At 39.8% G+C, this 19,767-nt stretch overlaps 1 protein-coding gene across 1 annotated transcript in view; it reads left to right on the top strand.

Annotated features, from left to right (window-relative positions):
* Positions 1-19,767, top strand: part of GABRG3 (gamma-aminobutyric acid type A receptor subunit gamma3) — a 526,844-nt gene that overhangs the window by 274,822 nt on the left and 232,255 nt on the right. Inside the window, exons 4-5 of the mRNA XM_034757916.1 lie at positions 7,468-7,688; positions 11,503-11,585. Coding sequence (XP_034613807.1) covers positions 7,468-7,688; positions 11,503-11,585 — 304 coding nt within the window. The remainder of the gene's footprint in view (positions 1-7,467; positions 7,689-11,502; positions 11,586-19,767) is intronic.

Below are 19,767 nucleotides of genomic sequence, written 5' to 3'. Positions count from 1 at the left end.
TACTATAGCAACTGGGAGGGGAACTATTGCTTCACTATAGAGGAATAGAGGTGGGAGTGTTTCCATAGCAACAAACAGAGCTTTCCAGATCTGGGTAAATTGAAAAAAACCTGCAACAATTACTTCTAATATCAGGCAGGTAATTAATAGGGTAGATAGGCATATCAGGAGTACTTGTGTAATCACTTACATATATTACCTATTACATTTCTAGTAATATAGGAAAATTGCATTAAAGTTGCAGGGTTCCCCTCCCTCCACACAGAAGCTGCATTTGTTTTAATCCCTTCCTATGATTTTGTATTTATATCAATGTAATCAGTTCACAGGAGGAATTGCAGAATTTCTTTTTGTTCTTTGGCATATACTCTCCAAAATTTAGCTCATAGCATTGTAGTTGTGGAATCATGTTATACTAGAGTAGATACTTCTGAAGCTAAAATGGAGAGTGAATAATTTTATCTATATATCGCTATCTATGAATTAAAGTTGAGATCAAACGTTCCACATTCATGATTGTTAAATTCATGTTTTATTATCTGTGTGTTGTACAGGAATTACATTTCTTTTTATTTTAAATAACCTGATAATTTTGGACTGTAACTTAAAAATTGTGTTTTGGGTATTTAACTGCCACACACACACACACACACACACACACACACACACACACACACATAATGATTTTCTGAAATTTGTCTAAAGGAAACAAAGGTCTTGAGAAAGAGGCTTTGGTTGAACCCCTGACACTTTGAGCTGTATCTTCAAAATATGGCCTTTATCTGTGGGTGTGCATGGGAAGTTAGTTTCACATCATCCGTTTGTGCAATCAGATGACAGAAATTCTGTACACAAATCCTCTTTGAATGTGTACATTGTGTATAAAAGTGGTTTGCATGTATAGATTCTAACAGGTGAATGCACAAGATTGCAATTTTGCCTAAGCAAATTTTGTGCATATGCACAGTTGAAGGGCAGACTAAAAACTTTTTGGAAAACTGGCCTTTTGTCTGTTTCACGCAAAACAGCAGGGATCCTTAAAAATTTGTCTTAGCTAATATTACCTCAGTCTTTCCTAAGTGTACCCTACAATAAATGTAGAGAATACTACAAATGTCGAGTTAAGTGTTTATCTAAGGCAAAATTTACATGTCTGAAAAGGAAGCAATTGTAAATATACTTGAATGAAATGGCTTATTTGGAATGTATCAAAACTTGAGATTTTCTCTGTTAGAAATACAGCATTGTAGTAATTGATATGGTTAATGGCGTATTTTCAATTATGATATTGGGATATTTTGGTTAGTTGGACATTTTTAGTGTTTTGCCTAAAACTGTTACACTTTTTTTCTACGTGTTTGGCAAAATAGATTTCATATTGTCTTTCTAGATGCTCTCATGCAGTTTATGGGTGAAACCAAGCATTGCAAATGGAAGCTTGGTTTTGAATTTGCCCAAGTGAGGAGCAAGGGCATTCAATAACGTGCAATATTTTTAAGAGTTTCTCTCCATGTCTCCTTGGAGAATGAGAAAACAAACAGATGTTTGGTCTGTTTTTTAAACAAGTTAAACATGTGCAATTCCCTCAAACACAAGTCTAGAAAGTGCACTTACAGTTGACCAATTTTAGCAATTTGCCCAGAAAATTGTCTGAATCATGTATATTGTCTTACAGTCACAAGCCTAACTTGGTTAAAAACAATATCAAGGCCCATGGTGGGAGGTGTATTTTAAATCACAATAAAAACTTTGATAAGTGTAGACCTCACAAGTAACTCTGTATTATTTTCACCTCTGAATTTGCTTTTTCAGACCCCCTCCCCCTATGTTTATTTATGGGTCTGATTTAGATTGCATGCTCTTTGAGCAGAGACTGTATCTTTGCTTCTTGTGGGGGATGTCTAGCATATTTTTTGGACATTCAGTAATTTTGTTTACTTGAAAGTGGCCACTGAAGGACTGCAGAGGCAGGATTGTCCAGTAGCTAAAGGTACTACACTAGGAACTAGGAGACCTGGATTAAATTCCTTGCTCCACTATATATTTCCTGTGTGACCATGGGAAAATCACTTAACCTCTCTGCGTCTCAGTTCCAGTTTGTAAAATAGGGATGTAAGCATATGATTCACAAGCAAGTGCACCCCCATGTGGCTGGGCATAGCACAGCAGGCTCTCCTCCTTTAGAGCTTCCTACTGACTGCTGTTCTAGCCCTGTGGTAGTCGGCTACTTCTTGCAACTCGGCCTTCTGGCTGGGTCACATAGACTCCCACCACTTCTGAGGTACCAAAAGTCCAACAAATAAGAGTCCATCAACTTCATATAGGACCCTCGGCACTTACCGTTGTATCAGGGGATTCAGTAGTCCTTACCATTTGTTGGGGAGGGGGGTTCCACTCCACCTTTCTTGGTGGGATGGTGGGGCATCCTAGGCTCTCTCTCTAGTGGGTTCCAGTTCTTGAACAGATAATCAAGGCCTGATTACCCAGACCTCTGACTACCTCCCTGGACCACGTCCTATCTTGCCTTTCTTGGGATTTTGCCTCAGCCTCTTCCTGCACTCCTAGGGTATCAGCCCCATTCTTTCTCAGCCTGTTCCACTCACTCATTGCATAGCTGCAGTTCCTGCTAACCAGTTGGTTCCGCCTGGGGAGAGTTTTCTCCACTTCCCTTGCAGGGCAGACCCTGACTCAGCAGGAGATTCCGTGCTCCCTGCAGGCCCCTCCTCGCAGAGTCCTGGTCAAACTCACTTCCTGCTGCTCCTTCCCAACTGCCTTGGGATCCCCGTTCTAGACCTACCTTCCTTCAGGGAGCCTCTACTTGCCAGTAGCCCGCTCAGCTCCCTGAGTCCCACCAGGCTCCTCTCACTGAGTGAGTGCCAGAGATCTGCTCTCCTTCCTAATTAGGCCTGGACTGCCGGGTTCAGCCCTTTTAGCTCCTCCCACCAGGTTTGACGCCTAGTGCATGTGTAGTGGTGCAATGCTTATTGTGCCCACTAGCTCTCATTAACCCCTTTAGGCCCATTCACATAGCACTTCTCAACCTCACAGGGATGTTGTTAGTAGAAATACACTAAAACTTGTGAGGCGCTCAGAAACTACAGTGATGGGGGCCATATAAGTACCTCAGACAGACAGCTGTTGCACTGGATACTCAAAAAGGGACCCTCAGGAATGACTAGCTGTGACAGCTGTCTTGTTTTTAGTATTTTGCTTAAAACTGTTACACTTTTTTTTCTCTGTGTTTGACAAGATAGATCACATATTGTCTTTCTAGATGCTTCCATGCAATTTTTGAGTGAAACCAAGCATTGCAAATGGACGATTGGTGGTCTTGGATTTGCCCAAGTCAGGAGCAAGGGCATTCAATAACATGCAGTGTTTTTCAGAGTTCCTCTCCATGTCTCCTTTGAGAATGAGAAGAAAAACAGATGTTTGGTCTGATTTGTAAATAAGTTAAATATGTGCAATTCCTTTTTCCAATCCACCTACCCACAAAATACTTTACAATAATTCCCTGTCTCACACATTAGAGCATCTAATACCCTATGGTGTCAATCCCTCACTCTCCCTCCCCACACCAGACATATATCTACTCTTTCTACAACCACCATATCTCCCCTCCCTTTATCGTCATGGTCCTATTGCAGCTAGGTGGAAAGGCACATTAATCAACCTACTACAGTGATATCTATGATGATTCTCAAAGATATTTAGGCTCCTAACTTCCCTTGATTTAAATGTAAATTAGAAGCATAAATACCATTGAGGATCTGGGCCTGCATCTCTATCCTATCAGTGCCAGAGAGAAGAATTCAAGAACCTCCTCCCATTCTCTAGCCCCACAGGCCTCTAACACCCCGGGGTACAAACTACTTCCATAATTCATAAATAAGTAATCAGGAGCAGGCCTACTGTATATAATGTCATATATAAGTTTATGTATATCTGTGATTATTATTTTTTTGCATAGGTAACATCTCAGAAATGTGTTTAGAAAATTGATGTGTCTCTAGCCATAATTGGTGAGATTGGTTTCTCTGCTTTCTAATTCTTCATTCATCAAGTATTCTTTGTGTTAGCAAAGAAACCTGTTCTCATTAAGATTTTCTAGGCAGAAGATTTTACATAGAACTTAAGATAAAGATTATTTCTTGCCTAAATACCATAAATGCTAGTATTATCTCTATAAAACAATTGGCCTATGTATTCCTCTAAAAGGTAAAACCAGTTAATTGAAAGTGATCCTTGTCTTTTCATACATTATGGCCCAAATACTTACTCCTACTTGAAGCTAGCATGGAGACCCTTCCTGTGGCATGGAATGGATAGGCAAGTATCACCTGTGAGTGCACACTCAGCAGATTCATTGCACAGTCCCTATGTGGGGTTTAAATGGTTCAGAGGCTGTTGCACCCTTCCTCCACACTGCAATGCCATGTTGTCTATTGACTGCTGGGAGAGACACACTCAGCACCTATGAAAATCAAGCCACTTATGTGTAAGTGCCTATATATTAAAATTTAGGGCCCAGATTGTCAACTCCCATTGAAATCAACGAGAATTAGGCAAGTAAATACCTTTTGAGGATCTGGGCAAAGGAGCCTAATTTTATACACCCAGCTTTCAAAGTTGACCTCTCTTTCTCTAGCTTAAAAATGGAATACCTAAATAGCAACCCCATTCACCATTTGGATGAAGGCTGAGGTAATTACAATGATTAATGTGAAGGCTGAACTGATCTAGCATCCTTTTTTAAAGGGATTAATGGATGAAGAAAAAGGGGAAATTACAGTTCAGATATCAAATGTAAATATCTGTTTATCCCTTATTATTGAATATAGTACATTGCATCTGTAATGTGTTACTTTTAAACAGAGCTAAATTGTTAGGAAAGATGTGGCGCAGGGGAGGGGGGAAATGCTGTTTACTGAGTTGTTGTGTGATACTGCTTAAATAAATCATTTCACGCTGAGCATAGGACAGAGAGACACATTTAAAACAATAGGCCATGTTTTATTACTAGAGGATCCAATGCAGTTATATATGCACACAAGCTTAAATTCAGCCCTGGTTTAAACAACCCATTCAAGTAAATGGAGTTGCATCTGCTCATCCCGGTCTTACGCTTTACCAGTTGTATTTTGAATAACCTCTAGGGGCAGTTCTAAATGTAGTACTTAACAGGAAACGCCAACTGGACTACCTTACCTCCTGGAATACTTAAAATGAAGGAATGTGTGTGTTGGGGAAAGTATGGTGGACATTAATTAAACAGTTCAGGGCTGTCTTTCCTTTTGAATAAGCAAAATCCTAAGTGTGTACAATATCCCAAAAGAGAATTACAGCTGCTCCTAAATTTAGAAATAATTTGGCAATCAAAATAAGCATTCTTTTCCTATCAAATAATTTCAAATATGAACATCTTGCATCAATCCATTGTTGTTTATAAATACACCATGCTCATTAGCCAGCTGTATATATGTGGCATCATAGCCTTTGGCTCCGTAAATACTGGTCTCCGCTTGCAAGCTAAAGGAACAGTTCCACTAGCTCAGCAGTTAGAGAAAACTGCTAGACATGTGGCCATGTCTAGCATATTCCATTCTGTATCAGGTAAATACACACAAGCCTCTCTTCTCCAGGGTGTTGCAATGAGGAGCTGGCAGAGATGGGGCAAATAGTAGAACATAATGTGAATAATCCACTCTGTGCAATAATGGCAAAGTGAGGAAACAATAATTTTTGAACATTTATAAATATATATAGGTGGGTAGTTTTATGACCATTTCCCTCATCCCTGTAATTTCTGAGCACTTCCCTTGTATTTAAAAATAGAAATAACAATCAGTATGAGCTAGATACTTTGATATACTTCCTTGTCTCAATGTACAGAGATGTGCAATTCCCTGCACACCAAGATGAAAATAAGTCCCCTTCAGTGTCAAATCTCTTGTCCTACCCCTGAAAATAAAGCTAATTAAAAAGAAAAATCACAGCTAGAAAGGCTAAAGGGAAAGGTTCTAGGGACTGTTAGTAGCTATGCTGCGAGTCATAAGGTGATATATTACCTGCTATTCCTATACATGCTAAGAATTCTTACATATCCATCGATCATTCATCATGGAAAGGTGAGAGTCCCAGAGCGTGTTTCTCGGCTAATAGTGTCAATGAATAACAATAAATAGTGTTATAACATCAATTCTGGAAGGATGGCCTGCAAAAGATGGTAATTATAGGAATAATGCAGGGTAACCAGATGGCTCCTAGAATACAGTTAGAATACTAGGATAAATTCATGGCACAAAACCTGCTAATAATACATGATAAGTTGTTACAGTGGTGCATAATAGAATTGATTTGTACTTTTTTCCTTTTAAAAAAAATCACCAAGGAACCTTCATGCAAAAAACCTACATTAAATGAAAATTAGGCTGGACAAAGGCTCAAGCAAGGAACTGCCATATTGACCAGGAACCCTTAATTCTGCCCATTTATGCTTATGCATTATGATAAAGTCTTTATATAATCACATTTTTTCCCACAAGATCCTCCCATCATTCAGTGCATAGGTTGGATGCATCAGGATGCATAATGAAGGTTGTACTGGCAGATGTGGAATTGGTATTTTAAGTACTGGATTTTGAAACTTAAATATCTATCTGTTAACAAAGTTTTTTGTATGTAATAATATATACACATGCTCATACTTATGTGTGTGTGTAACTTCTATTTTATCACCCTTATTATGACTACTTATTAACAGAAACATGGCAATAAAATGTAACTATAAAAAAGATAAGATTGTAGCAACTGGATTAGCATATTAATGGCAGTTTAAGAGAGTTCTGGCGCTTGGCATTTGAAATACATCAGGTATCTGTAAAGAAAAATAAATTAGAATCTATGATCATGGCATGTTTCTGCTGTAGGCTATACATGCAACAGAACAATTAATATGTGTGTGTGTGTGGCTGCCATGTTCCACACAATTTGTCATTCTTCAGCTGACTTATTTAATCACTAGCCATATTTGTCTAATGCTACCTGAATCTCAAACAGCTGTTTCATCAGATAGCAGCTCCTTAAAGCCTCTGTTTTCACACTGAGGCAGGGAAGCCACTGAAGGTATATCGTCCAGTTGTGACTTCCCTGACTTCACAGAGAAGAATGGTCAAGACTGTGTGATGGGGCAGAGAATGCTAAGCCAAAAGGCCAATGCAGGAGATCATGTTCTATTTTTTCCCCCTAAAGTAAACTAATTCTGAGAATGAAAACAAACAAACAAAAAAACTTTAAAAGACCAGCTCTTTAGCTGGTGTAAATCAACATAGATCCATTGATTTTAATAGAGCTATGTCGAGTTACACTGACTGAGGCTCCAGCCCTTTAACTATATCCTATCAAAGACCAAATATAAGTGGAATGCTTGGAACCAACTTCAGTTTTTATGTTGTGCTTTTATTACAGGAATACCAAATTGATATATTTTTTGCTCAGACATGGACAGACAGCCGCCTTCGTTTCAACAGCACCATGAAAATACTGACTCTAAACAGCAATATGGTTGGATTGATATGGATACCAGACACTATCTTCCGAAATTCTAAAACAGCAGAAGCTCATTGGATCACTACACCCAATCAGCTTCTGAGAATATGGAATGATGGGAAAATCTTGTATACTTTAAGGTAGGAAATAGGAGTGTGGCTGAAAGTATTTGGTCTCTTTTTCTGCAGAGTATTTTTAGATGTTTTGGTTTGGGTTTTTTAACTGTTTTCTAACTTATATTCGAATCTGTTTTAGGGACAGGCAAATTGATGCTGTTTAAAACAAATGACATGAATATTTGTCCAAAATTCAAACTAAGCACCAAACTAAACCATTTTTTAGGTTAAAAAAGCTTGCTTATTCTTTTTAAAACTTTTTGTGCCTTTCTTCACTTCCATATTCAGGAACCGAAAGCAGAAGTGTCAAAAATTCTACAAGAAAGGTTTCAGAGTAGCAGCGGTGTTAATCTGTATCCGCAAAAAGAACAGGAGTACTTGTGGCACCTTAGAGCTTTCAAGCTTTTCGGATGCATACAAGAAGTGGGCTGTAGTCCACGAAAGCTTATGCTCTAATAAATTTGTTAGTCTCTAAGGTGCCACAAGTACTCCTGTTCTTTCTACAAGAAAGGTTCCTCTCTCAATGTTTGTAATCCAGCCAGAAGCATGTAATCCCAGAAATCTTGCAAGAGAAATAGTTTCTATAAAACTTCCTGACTTGGCTTACCGTAGAGCTAGGGAAAAAATCAAAATATTTTTGATGAAAAATGGCTTTTTGACAAAACAGAAGTTTGCATGAAATGTCATTTTTTGGTCAATTGTTTTGTGTTTTCATAAAAAAACACACGTACATCTTTTGGGTTGCTGTTCCAAGTAAACCAAACATTTTCAGTTTTAATTTTTAGATTCCCTACCTCATAAAAAAAAAATCAAAGAAAAACTTCTGCAAATAATAAGAAAAAAACAATTTTGTTGAAATTTTTCAGAGGGAAGGGAAAAAACATTTCCCAGCCAGCTCTACTTTGGAGGGCAGATTAGCTCAGATTAGATTCAGGTATACACCTGGGTGTGTATTTGAACCAAACAGAGCCTCTGGAGACAGATTGATCCACTGTTTAGAGCACTGAATTGGACATTGGAAGACCTGGATTTTATTTCTGTCTGTGTCATTTTCTTATTATGTAATCTTGGGCAAGTCAATTAATTACTCTGTGTCTCATTCTACCAATCTGTGAAAATGCTTTGAGTTCTGCAGAGGAAAAAAGATGCAAAATATATATTTAGAGATTCTTCCTCTGCTAGTATGCTCATGTTTAGGTGCATGTTTTAATGCCAGTTTCTATATACAAGTCACCCTGGAAGATAGCACATCATATGTTTTGTCAAAAAGGGGAACTACTGGAAGAAATATGTTAGAGTTTATCTAAGCAAGACAATACCATAAAGTATATATTTGCATTAAAAGGGTGCATTCAAATAAAGAAAAATTGCTTTTATTCCGTGGAGGAGCTGAACTGTTCAAAAGTGGAATTCCACAATAAACAAGATTCCCTATACAGCAAACAATCTATCTGTAAAATATATCTTCTGTGCTACACAGTTGCTGCACTGATTGTATTCAACCTTCTCAGTGCATCGTCACGCTGATGATACTTGCATATGGAAGCTGAGCTTCAATGACAAGTGTCCCTATTTACAGACTGTCAAACAAGAAGGGAATACAACAGCTGGAAACTACCACTGAGGGTATGTCTACACTGGAATAAAAGACTGGTGGTACTGCTGTGGCTGGCCTTGGTCAGCTTTACTTGGGATCTGGCTGCGGAGCTAAAAATTGCTATATAGATGTTCGGGCTCGGGCTAGAGCCCAGGCTCTGGGACCCTCCCCCCTCATGGTATCCCAGAGGCCAGGGTCTAGCCCAAGCCCGAATGTTCACACAGCAATTTTACAGCTTGATCCCCACAAGTTCAAGTCAGCTGACCCAGGCCAGCTGCAGGTGTTTAATTGCTGTGTAGCTGAATCCTACATGTTCTTTCAGTATCCTCCTTTTTTGAGGCTTTATCCAAAGCCCACTGAAGTACATGGAAAGTCTCTCAGTCACTTCAGTGGGCTTTCAAACAGGACCTTGATGAATGTGAGAAGATGCTCATTTGGTTAGTTTTGTATGCACCCCCCTTTTATCTACCAATTTTTGGTGCCATATTTTGTGCCAAATTGTGCACTGTTACTTATGCCTGTGAAACCTCACTGAAGTAATGGAGTTTTATAGGTGTCTCTGAGAACACCACCATCTGTCCCATGGACTGCAAAAATATCTTACCATACGCTGTTAATCAGAAAAACATTTGGCCCGTGTCAAAGGGTAGACTGGGCTCTTTAAGAGGGAACTGGTGCAGTCCACCTGAGTCTCATTAACTGCCTTTCAATGGGGCCTGATAGAGGGCAGCTGTTGTCTATAGAGATGAGAGCAGAGGACAGGAAGAGGAATCTATGGCAGAGAAGAGCTGCAGTAAGCAGAAGGCTCCTGTAGGAGAACCTGATTGAGAGAGGGTTTAGGGCCTAGAAGCCAGAGCCAGAAGGCTAAGCTCCAGCTAGGGAGATGACAGAATAGCAGGAACTGCAGAGAAGGAGGATTGCCAGAGACAGGAAAAGATACCCCTGAGGGCAGAGATGAAGGCAGGCAGGGTAATTCCCTAATTTTATTGTAATTTTGATTCACTGTTTTTGGAAAATAAAGAAATCCCTGCCAGAATGGCCTGTGGAGTTTAACTGGGAGCCCTGAAGAGAGGAAAGCCTGATGGGAGGATGCTGCCGAGCCACGTCACGGGGTGATTAGTACCCAGCTGACCCAGTTACAGCCCTCCTTTGCTTAACTGAGCATTTTACATGTATGCAAGGAGTTCTGTTTCCAGTTTTACCACTTAACCTTTCCTCTGTGTATGAAGAACTCTATAAACCTGAATGTTCACAAGCTAGGACAGAAAACTCAGCAACAAGTAGGCAGTCTTTATTGTTGCAGACTATTGACTATTGACTCTACAGAACTGTAGGTAAGAGACAGCTGTAGTACCTCCAATTTCTTCACTGTGGATGTCTCAGAAAGAACAGCCTTGAGTTGACAAAATTTCTAAATTCAAGAATCAGGGTACAAGTTTGTGCCAGATCCTCCTCTTCTCTGGCCACTTTCGGGCATGCAACCTTGGAATCCTGTCCTGTTGTACAATCAAAACTCCTGGGCAGAGAGAACTAATTTACTTACAACTGAGCTTAAAGACGATAGACATTTCTCTGGCTGTCAGTCCAAATTTAAGGCATCTAGACCTTCTCAAATCTAGTTTGTTTACCTTTTAATTAGTTTTCCTAAAATTTGTCATTTCCTGGGCAAACTCAGCAGTGAAATTAATATAGTGTCCATTACTTGAAAATAGCTTTCAAATAAAACTAATATATGATATGATCTAGTCAAATATATAGACTGACTTCATAGTCCCCCTGTCTTAATGGTAATTTAAGAACTGGCCTTATTTGTAGTGTGCCCTGTGTTAGTAAACCTTTTTAAACATCATTTTAAAATGTGGTAGATATTTTTGCAAACATTTGTGCTGGCCTATGTTAATTGGGCATATCTTTGTTACATGTATTTTAAAAGTTCTTTGATAAGAAGTGTAGATAGTAACTAGTTTAAAAATGGTCGCCTAACATGGGAGAAAGACTATCACTGATCGGGCTATTAAGTTTACAATGAAATACCAAGCAAAACCCATACAACACTGCATAAAGCTCTGTTTCCATGCATGCATGCACAGCCATATCACCCATTTCCTAGCATTTAATTCTGTAGCAATGCTTCAAAATTTCCCAATTGTGTCTTGGACAATTACCAATGATTACCCTACCATGTTCCTTTAACTTTTTGTTGTGCTGATTTATAGTGACAATTACCTGGTTTTTCCACAGACTCACCATCAATGCAGAATGCCAGCTGCAGCTACATAATTTCCCAATGGATGAACATTCTTGCCCGTTGATATTCTCTAGTTGTAAGTACTGCTTCAGTGCATATCTATTATACTTGAACCTTGTGGAGAGGCACCAGTTTGTTTCTAATTTCTGTCAGGTTGTTCAGGTTTTCCAGAACAGGTACTGGAAGCCGAGGTTTGCTTTTGATATTAGCATATATATGTGTTTTCGCTTCAGCATTCATGGCAGAAGTTTTTGTCATGAAATGCCCCATGTAGAGTTATACCGCTGGAGCTCAAGCACCAGCATCTCTGTTTGCAGTCATAATTACAGTTTAACAAGGAGCAGATATTCACATCAGTCTGCTATGATGAGATGGTTATAAAAATAATGTAACATATATTTGAGAAGAGAACCTACTGTATTATGAGATGTGCAGTTCAGATATAGGCTATATCATAACTACTCCTGTTTATTTTCCAAGCCAAAGATTAAAACTTCCTTTTAGAGAGATCAGTGTGTAAATGGTGCTGCTAAGGGCAGTTGTGAACTAGATGGAGAACTGATCTCCATCATCTCTGATGTCTGAGTTTATGAGAAATAGCATGGTAGTAACTTTGCCTCATAATTCAGAAATAGACTGTGTCATTAGACTAAGGCTATTTTTTTCTTGTATTATTCAGCTGCATGGTAGTTCCAACTGGATTGTATTGTGTGTAATTTTGTCTATAAATGCTGCCATCATTGTGGGAGGTTGGCAGGAATCCTGTTGTTAATATGAACACCCCAGAGATGGGAGATGGCACATCTCAATTAACATTATGCTGCTGCAGAAATGTAATTACAAACATGATCCAAATGTGGTAAGTGATGTTTAAAAGGACAAGCATGGCATTTGGTTTACTGTATCTGACTCTCATCACAGGCTTTTCTCCTTAATATGGTAAAAGTCAAGTTTTAGTGAGATTTTTTAGAAAAGAAAGTAAGGAATGTGAAAGCTAACTCATAATATCATCATGCTAGGTATTGTGTGTGTATGCAAATACCTCGGGTTCCTACAAACATGGTTTATGACTTTCTAAATCGTTTTTAAAATTTGCTAAAGGCACATTCCTGATTGCCTCTGTACCCAAAAATAAAAGTTGAATGGTTTAACAAAAAAACAAACAAACAAAAAAAACCCAGTTGTTTATCCCCTGAGGTGGGATTTGCCTTCTAAAGGAAGGGAATGTTCAGCACATTGAACATTCTGACTGTGTGACTCATGAGTGCTTAGTAATGAATCCAATTTCAGTCCTACTCTAACTGGTGTTCCCTTCCAAAAGGACAATTTTCTTCTGGCCAGGCTCACATAGTTACTTAATTTTTTTTTTTAAATGCAATCCGTAGTAAGGAGTGTGTTTATTCTCTCCTATTCATTCACCTGCACTCATATGCATGAAAAGTTTTGGGGAAAAGATTCTTTTTAGGATGATAGGATGAAAAAGGCATTAAAAATGTATTTTTCACAGAGTACTCCCTCTTCATGAAACAGATCATTCATCATCAGTGATGTGCTGTCAATATTTTTTAAAAAGGGCGCTACACTTTGATAAATCCTGTATCTCAGGGAATGTACTCTGTAGATAGGAGTGAAGGACTGGGAAAGCTATGATTTTCTTTTTCCTTTTAAATATCATTTTCCTATCATATCTATAAAATAAGTAGAGAGGTAACACCATTTGATAAACACATTTATGTGATACATACTTTTTTTTTCCTGGGAAGTATATTGGTAGTGTAGAAGAGTATTCATCTTGTCCAATTTGAAACAGGATTTGGAACCAAGTATGGTGGGCATGGAGGTATTTTCCTCCCACAAGGCAAATGTTTTGGGGGGGGAAAAGATAGTGCAATTGATTCCATTCCATTTTTAAAAAATGAACTTTCGAGTATTTTTATGAACTTGATGGATATGTAAATCCTGGGCAAAAAATGCTTTAGGACATACAGCTTGTGAGCCAGATTCAGCCCATTTGATGTATTCAGATTGTGTAGAATCTAACTTGTCATTAAAAATAAAAAGGAATCTTCCAAATGTTACTAGTGCTGAAATGTCTTTGAGTCTGTAGACAGCCTGAAACAATTACTTAGATTTGTTAACTCCCCTGTCTATATTAATCTCACTGGAGTGTCAACTTTAAAGTCCAATGATAATGCTATATTGTCAACATGAACTGCTTTATTGATGATCATTTTAGTGAATGGAATGGGAGAGGAGGTGGGAGTTAAGCCCACAGATAGGTGGAAATAGGGAGAGAACAGAAAAATAGGATGGGAAAGAAAGAGAAATAATGGACAAAATTGTAGCAGTTCTACAAGGAAGCAGATTTTCCCAGAGAAATTGAATGTGACAATACGTTACTCAACAAACAAATAATAGTTTATATAGAACATAAAGTCCATATTTTACCCTGGATCTTTGTGTAAACCTCCCATTGCTATCTTGCTGAAGGTAGTGTGTAGTTTTAAATGTATACCTCCGCCCATGGACCGTAATCAAAAATGGAGTTTGGTTCTCGCTGCCAAATGAGTTTGACACCCCAGTTTTATCAATATCCAGAGAAGATGGCCAACTCTTGACAGGCAGAGAAATCATCCTAGTCCTTTCTTCAGTTTGGAGGCATAATAACTGTTGGGGGCAGCTCCAGAAAGCAATTAAGCTGTATTCTGTGCCACTATCTTATTTCGAGTAACAACTCTTCACTTTGCACTGAATAAGATTTGAACATCAGAAGGTTCAGGCCCATAGCTAAATTTCAAACTTGATCTTGGCCCGACTTGTTTTATCATAACTTAAATCTTTTAGACAAAAAAATCTTTCTAACTTTGGGTGCATGCATGCAACACCATCTGAGGAAATGGCAGTTATATGGGCATAGTCAAGAGTTTCGTTTGTCTCAGTTTTACAGTTTTCTTGATGTATGCAAGTAATACATGAAAACCATAACAAAATGATTCTGCAACTTTCTCACCTGCTCTAATAATGCCGTTCACTAGAGGTTATTTTTAAGTTATCAAGTGACATTCCTTTCCTTAAAGGCTATTTTAGTGCTACCTTTAGCACTATCTTAGCACTTCTTTTGTAAATTTTCATGTAGAACATCTCCTCAGGGATTTGTTTGTGTTATAGCTTCATTATATTTTCAGTGTTATGTACACACATTGCAATTTGAAGATACATGACGCTCCAGAGGACTTATGAGGTGAATGGCTGAATGATTTATTACTGTCAGCTATGCCAAATTTCCAAGGGGAGGACCTTATTACAAATTTAGATTCCACAATGTGTTGTCTTGTGAATAAAACAAAAACCTAAATGGTTGTAGAATTTACAGCAGAATGCCCATGCGCGTGCACACAATTGAAAGTTAAATTGCAGGTAACCACAAAAAACCTACTCAGACTTCATATACTATAACCTATCCTGCTGCACAGACACTTGAACATTAACTATGTTAATATCTAAAACTTAGCACCTTTTCTAAACATTTCCTTTAATTTTTACCAAATACATTTTAGACTGAGCTAGGTCCTTGCAAGACCTTCTGACTCCTAGCCTTTCTCTTTGCTTTTTGTACATTGGAATCAAATGGTCTGGTTGCCAGGAAGAATCAGAAGAATACAGTGGGCTGGATGGGGCCGTTTTACTGTGGTAATTTAACTTATTTTGATTACTAGCTCCTAATCATTCCCTCTTAGTGGAAAACCCATGGGAGGAAGAAACATTAGCTAGAAATGCTGCATAGTTCACTTCATGGTATTCCCTTCTCTCTCACCTCTGAAGTGGTTTCTGAACTCATTTGTGGTTAGTGATGCAGCAGAACCTAGAGCACTGCAGGAAAACAGGCTATAGCCCCATGAACTGGAAGGATAGTAGTTCTGGGAGCCAATTCCCTGGGTACAAGCCTGTGGCATTTCCAAGGCAACTCCTGGTCCCTGGGAATCATGCTGCCTTCCTTTAATGTATAGGAATTGGGCAGTATTCCTTTAATTAGCTTTGACCCTCACTGTCTTCTATGTTTCAGATGCCATCGAACCTTGCCTGAGAAGCCAATGTATATATGTAGCCAGGCCTTGCACGTTGTATATAATTAGTAAATATGGTTATTAGGATCTCAGTGTGCCTGTGTGGTTCTTTCATAATAAGGTTTTGTTTGTGCGTGTAAAAAGCAAAAGGTACAAAAAAACCCCAAATCCCTGCATGCATTTCTACTTCCTGGGATGGGGCTAACGATATTGAAGGGGAATTAAAACTGCTTGGAAAAGCATTAACTTCTGTGTGGATTTCCTGTTGGAAATCTACCTGGTTAGAAGAGGAACAACCTTTTACCCATCAACATTTTCCTGCCCTACCTTAATAAGATGCCTGTGATGCCTTCCACAGGCTCTGGAGAGATTAGAAACATGTACTGGAGCCATACGCCTCCTCGCCTCTTCCATCCTCCATCTCCCATAGCCTGAGCTTTTGCTCTTCTCGGCCAGTGTAAGCAGAAGGAGCATTCAGCCTCTTGCATTTTTTAAACATTAACAAATACAATAGTAGCCAAAAGAAAAATGGCCTAGGTTATCTCTGGCTACTCCCTGTTCCTCAGGACCTACCTGAGGCCATGTATCAAGGAGGCTTCTTGAGCCTACCTTTCATCTACATGCTCAGCATGAGCTTGCGCTTGCTCCACCCTGTCAGGCAGAAGCACAACTGCCAGCAGCCATACTATATGGCAGCTGATTGTTCAAGAACCAACTGTGGTACATATAGTGTCAGAAAGTGCAGGACTGCACGTTTACTGTGTCATTAATGTCTGGAACAATCTGTGTGGCAGAGTTTGAAGATTTACCACTTTTAGAAATACATCTGAGCTGGAGACTGAGCCAAGAATAATGTGAGATATACAAATAAAGAGCTATCTCACTGGGCTGATCTGATTATTTTTTTATTAATTGTTTTCTGTTGTTGTTGATCCACATAAAGCCATGGTGGTTAATTAAAGGAATATTGGCGTTTGTGGAACAAAAACATCAACCAAATTGCCTGTTGCCGGTTATCGACCTTTCTGCAGGTGAGCAGATGTGGGCTTTTCTCTAGCTACCCTCTGCTTAGAATTATAGAATATCAGGTTGGAAGGGACCTCAGGAGGTCATCTAGTCCAACCCCCAGCTCAAAGCAGGACCAATCCCCAACTAAATCATCCCAGCCAGGACTTTGTCAAGCCTGACCTTAAAAACCTCTAAGGAAGGAGATTCCACCACCTCCCTAGGTAACCCATTCCAGTGCTTCACCACCCTCCTAGTGAAAAAGTTTTTCCTGATATCCAACCTAAACCTTCCCCACTACAACTTGAGACCATTGCTCCTTGTTCTGTCTTCTGGAACAATCTAGATCAATCCTCTTTGGAACCCCCTTTCAGGTAGTTGAAAGCAGCTATCAAATCCCCCCTCATTCTTCTCTTCTGCAGACTAAACAATCCCAGTTCCCCCAGCCTTTCCTCATAAGTCATGTGCTCCAGCCCCCTAATCATTGTTGTTGCCCTCTGCAGGGCTATTTCCAATTTTTCCACATCTTTCTTGTAGTGTGGGGACCAAAACTGGACACAGTACTCCAGATGAGGCCTCGCCAGTGCCGAATAGAGGGGAATGATCACATCCCTAGATCTGCTGGCAATGCCCCTACTTATCCAGCCCAAAATGCCGTTAACCTTCTTGGCAACAAGGGCACACTGTTGAATCATATCCAGCTTCTCGTCCACTGTAACCCCTAGGTCCTTTTCTGCAGAACTGCTGCCTAGCCATTTGGTCCCTAGTCTGTAGCAGTGCATGGGATTCTTCCGTCCTAAGTGCAGGACTCTGCACTTGTCCTTGTTGAACCTCATCGGATTTCTTTTTGCCCAGTCCTCTAATTTGTCTAGGTCCCACTGTATCTTATCCCTACCCTTCAGTGTATCTACCACTCCTCCCAGTTTAGTGTCATCTGCAAACTTGCTGAGGGTGCAGTCCACACCATCCTCTAGATCATTAATTAAGATATTGAACAAAACCGGCCCCAGGACCGACCCTTGGGGCACTCCGCTTGATACCGGCTGCCAGCTAGACATGGAGTCATTGATGACTACCCATTCAGCCTGACGTTGAGCCAGCTTTCTATCCACCTTATACTCCATTCGTCCAGCCCATACTTCTTTAACTTGGCGGCAAGAATACTGTGGGAGACGGTATCAAAAGCTTTGCTAAAGTCAAGGAATAACACGTCCACTGCTTTCCCCTCATCCCCTCATCCTTAATGTGGCATTCCCATCATCCAGTATGGGGACAACTGTCAGCAGGAAGTAAGGGATGGGCTTTCCTGCTGTGCATCTGTAACTACTCAAGGCTCCAGATGTGAGTTGTGCAGCTCCTCTCTCTCCCAGACCCATATCCAATCACTGCATAGGGAAGAATTCAATATGGTGTTTGCCATCCTGCTGACATGTCCAGTGAAGTCTCCACAGAACAACTAGATTTTTTTTTAAATTAACCTTTTGCTGTTGACTAACAAAGATTTAACTCTAAAATACAGGTCACGCACTGGATATATTTGTAATTACAGAAATTAATTCATTTACTAGAATTTTGCTGTTTTTCCCAAAGTCAGTTTACAGTTACTTAATTTACTAATTTAAGTTGATATATTTAGCAGCTCCAGTTATTTTAAGGTATTTAGATGAATTACATGTGCTTTATCAAACTCCAAATCAATTTAGAGAATTAGAACTCTACAAGTGTTCTTTTAACAGAACAAAGTTCAAAGTGTCAAACTACTGTGGTACGATGCAGCCAATCTTTAGGTGAGATGGGAATGGAACTCAGATGTTGGATCTCAGCCCTTTGCTCAGTCCAATCACAACAAATATACAGCCTACCGGCTACACACACACATATATGCATGTTAGGTTAACCATATGCAAATGTGAAGTTTCAACCAAAAGTGGCTTAATTTACTCAATTTTAGGCATGCTTCAATGTGAAAAATGACCAGTCTCCTGAAATTTCAAGAACAATTTTTTAAAAATTGGTATGCAAAATCATGAAACACAGAATGGTTAAAAAATTGCAAGAAATGTTGTGAAAAAGTTTCCATAAATTTCATACAAATCTATTATTGTACTAGTGCGTAGGAAAAACAGATCCTCTCTTTCTACATAAAAATTCCATTTCACCAAATATATCCCTTGGAATAGAGAAACTCCTTCTATGAATTTACAGTTTAGCTATTTGGTATTAAGACTCATCAATTTAGTTTTCTGACAAAAATAATGATTTCAACTATTTTATTTTATTTTTCCTCCCATTAGCCTGAAAAAAACAAATTCTGGTCTGGCAGATAGCGTTGTATTCTTTTCTGTCTCATGTATCATAAACAGAATTATTAATGAAGTTCTGATTGCAGAATCTTATTACTGGTGAGGCAGAAGCCAGAAAGAACCCAGCTTGATTTTATATCCCATGCTGAGTTTTCATTATTGACATTTTGGTAGCCGAGAGCAGACTTCTTATAAAGTGCATACAGGAAGAATCTGGATCTTAATCTGCACTTTTAAGTTGAGAAGTTCTGTTCCATGAGTTCTGGATACCACACAGCTAAATTTCTTGATTCAGTCTTTGTGACTGGGGGCCTAGCTGTTTAATCTCTTTCTTTTTACAGGAAGATAGGAATTGCTATACTGAGGGTCATAGATGACCTGTCATAGGATCATAGAACATTAGGGTTGGAAGAGACCTCAGGAGGTCATCCAGTCCAACCCCCTGCTCAAAGCAGGACCAACCCCAACTAAATCATCCCAGCCAGGGCTTTGTCAAGACGCGCCTTAAAAACCTCTAAGGATGGAGATTCCACCACCTCCCTAGGTAACCCATTCTAGTGCTTCACCACCCTCCTAGTGAAATAGTTTTTCCTAATATCCGACCTCCCTCACTGCAACTTGAGACCATTGCTCCTTGTCAGGGCCAGCTCCAGGCACCAGCCCACTAAACATGTGCTTGGGGCGGCACCTGGAGGGGGGCGGCACAGTGTGGCGCTCCAGCCCAAGATCGGGGCCACGACTGGGCTCGCCGCCCTCCCCGCGGCACTCTGGTCCCCGGGGAGAGCGGAGCCCCGGCCGGGCTCGCCGCCCTCCTCCCGGTGCTCCGGCCGCCGGGGAGAGCGGAGCCGCGGCGGGCTCGCCGCCCTCCTCCCGGCGCTCCGACCGG

The sequence above is a fragment of the Trachemys scripta genome, chromosome 1 (genome assembly GCF_013100865.1).
Source record: "Trachemys scripta elegans isolate TJP31775 chromosome 1, CAS_Tse_1.0, whole genome shotgun sequence".
Taxonomy (NCBI): Eukaryota; Metazoa; Chordata; order Testudines; family Emydidae; genus Trachemys; species Trachemys scripta.
Note: the sequence above shows the minus strand (reverse complement) of the source record. Positions and strands in the feature narration are given on the sequence as shown.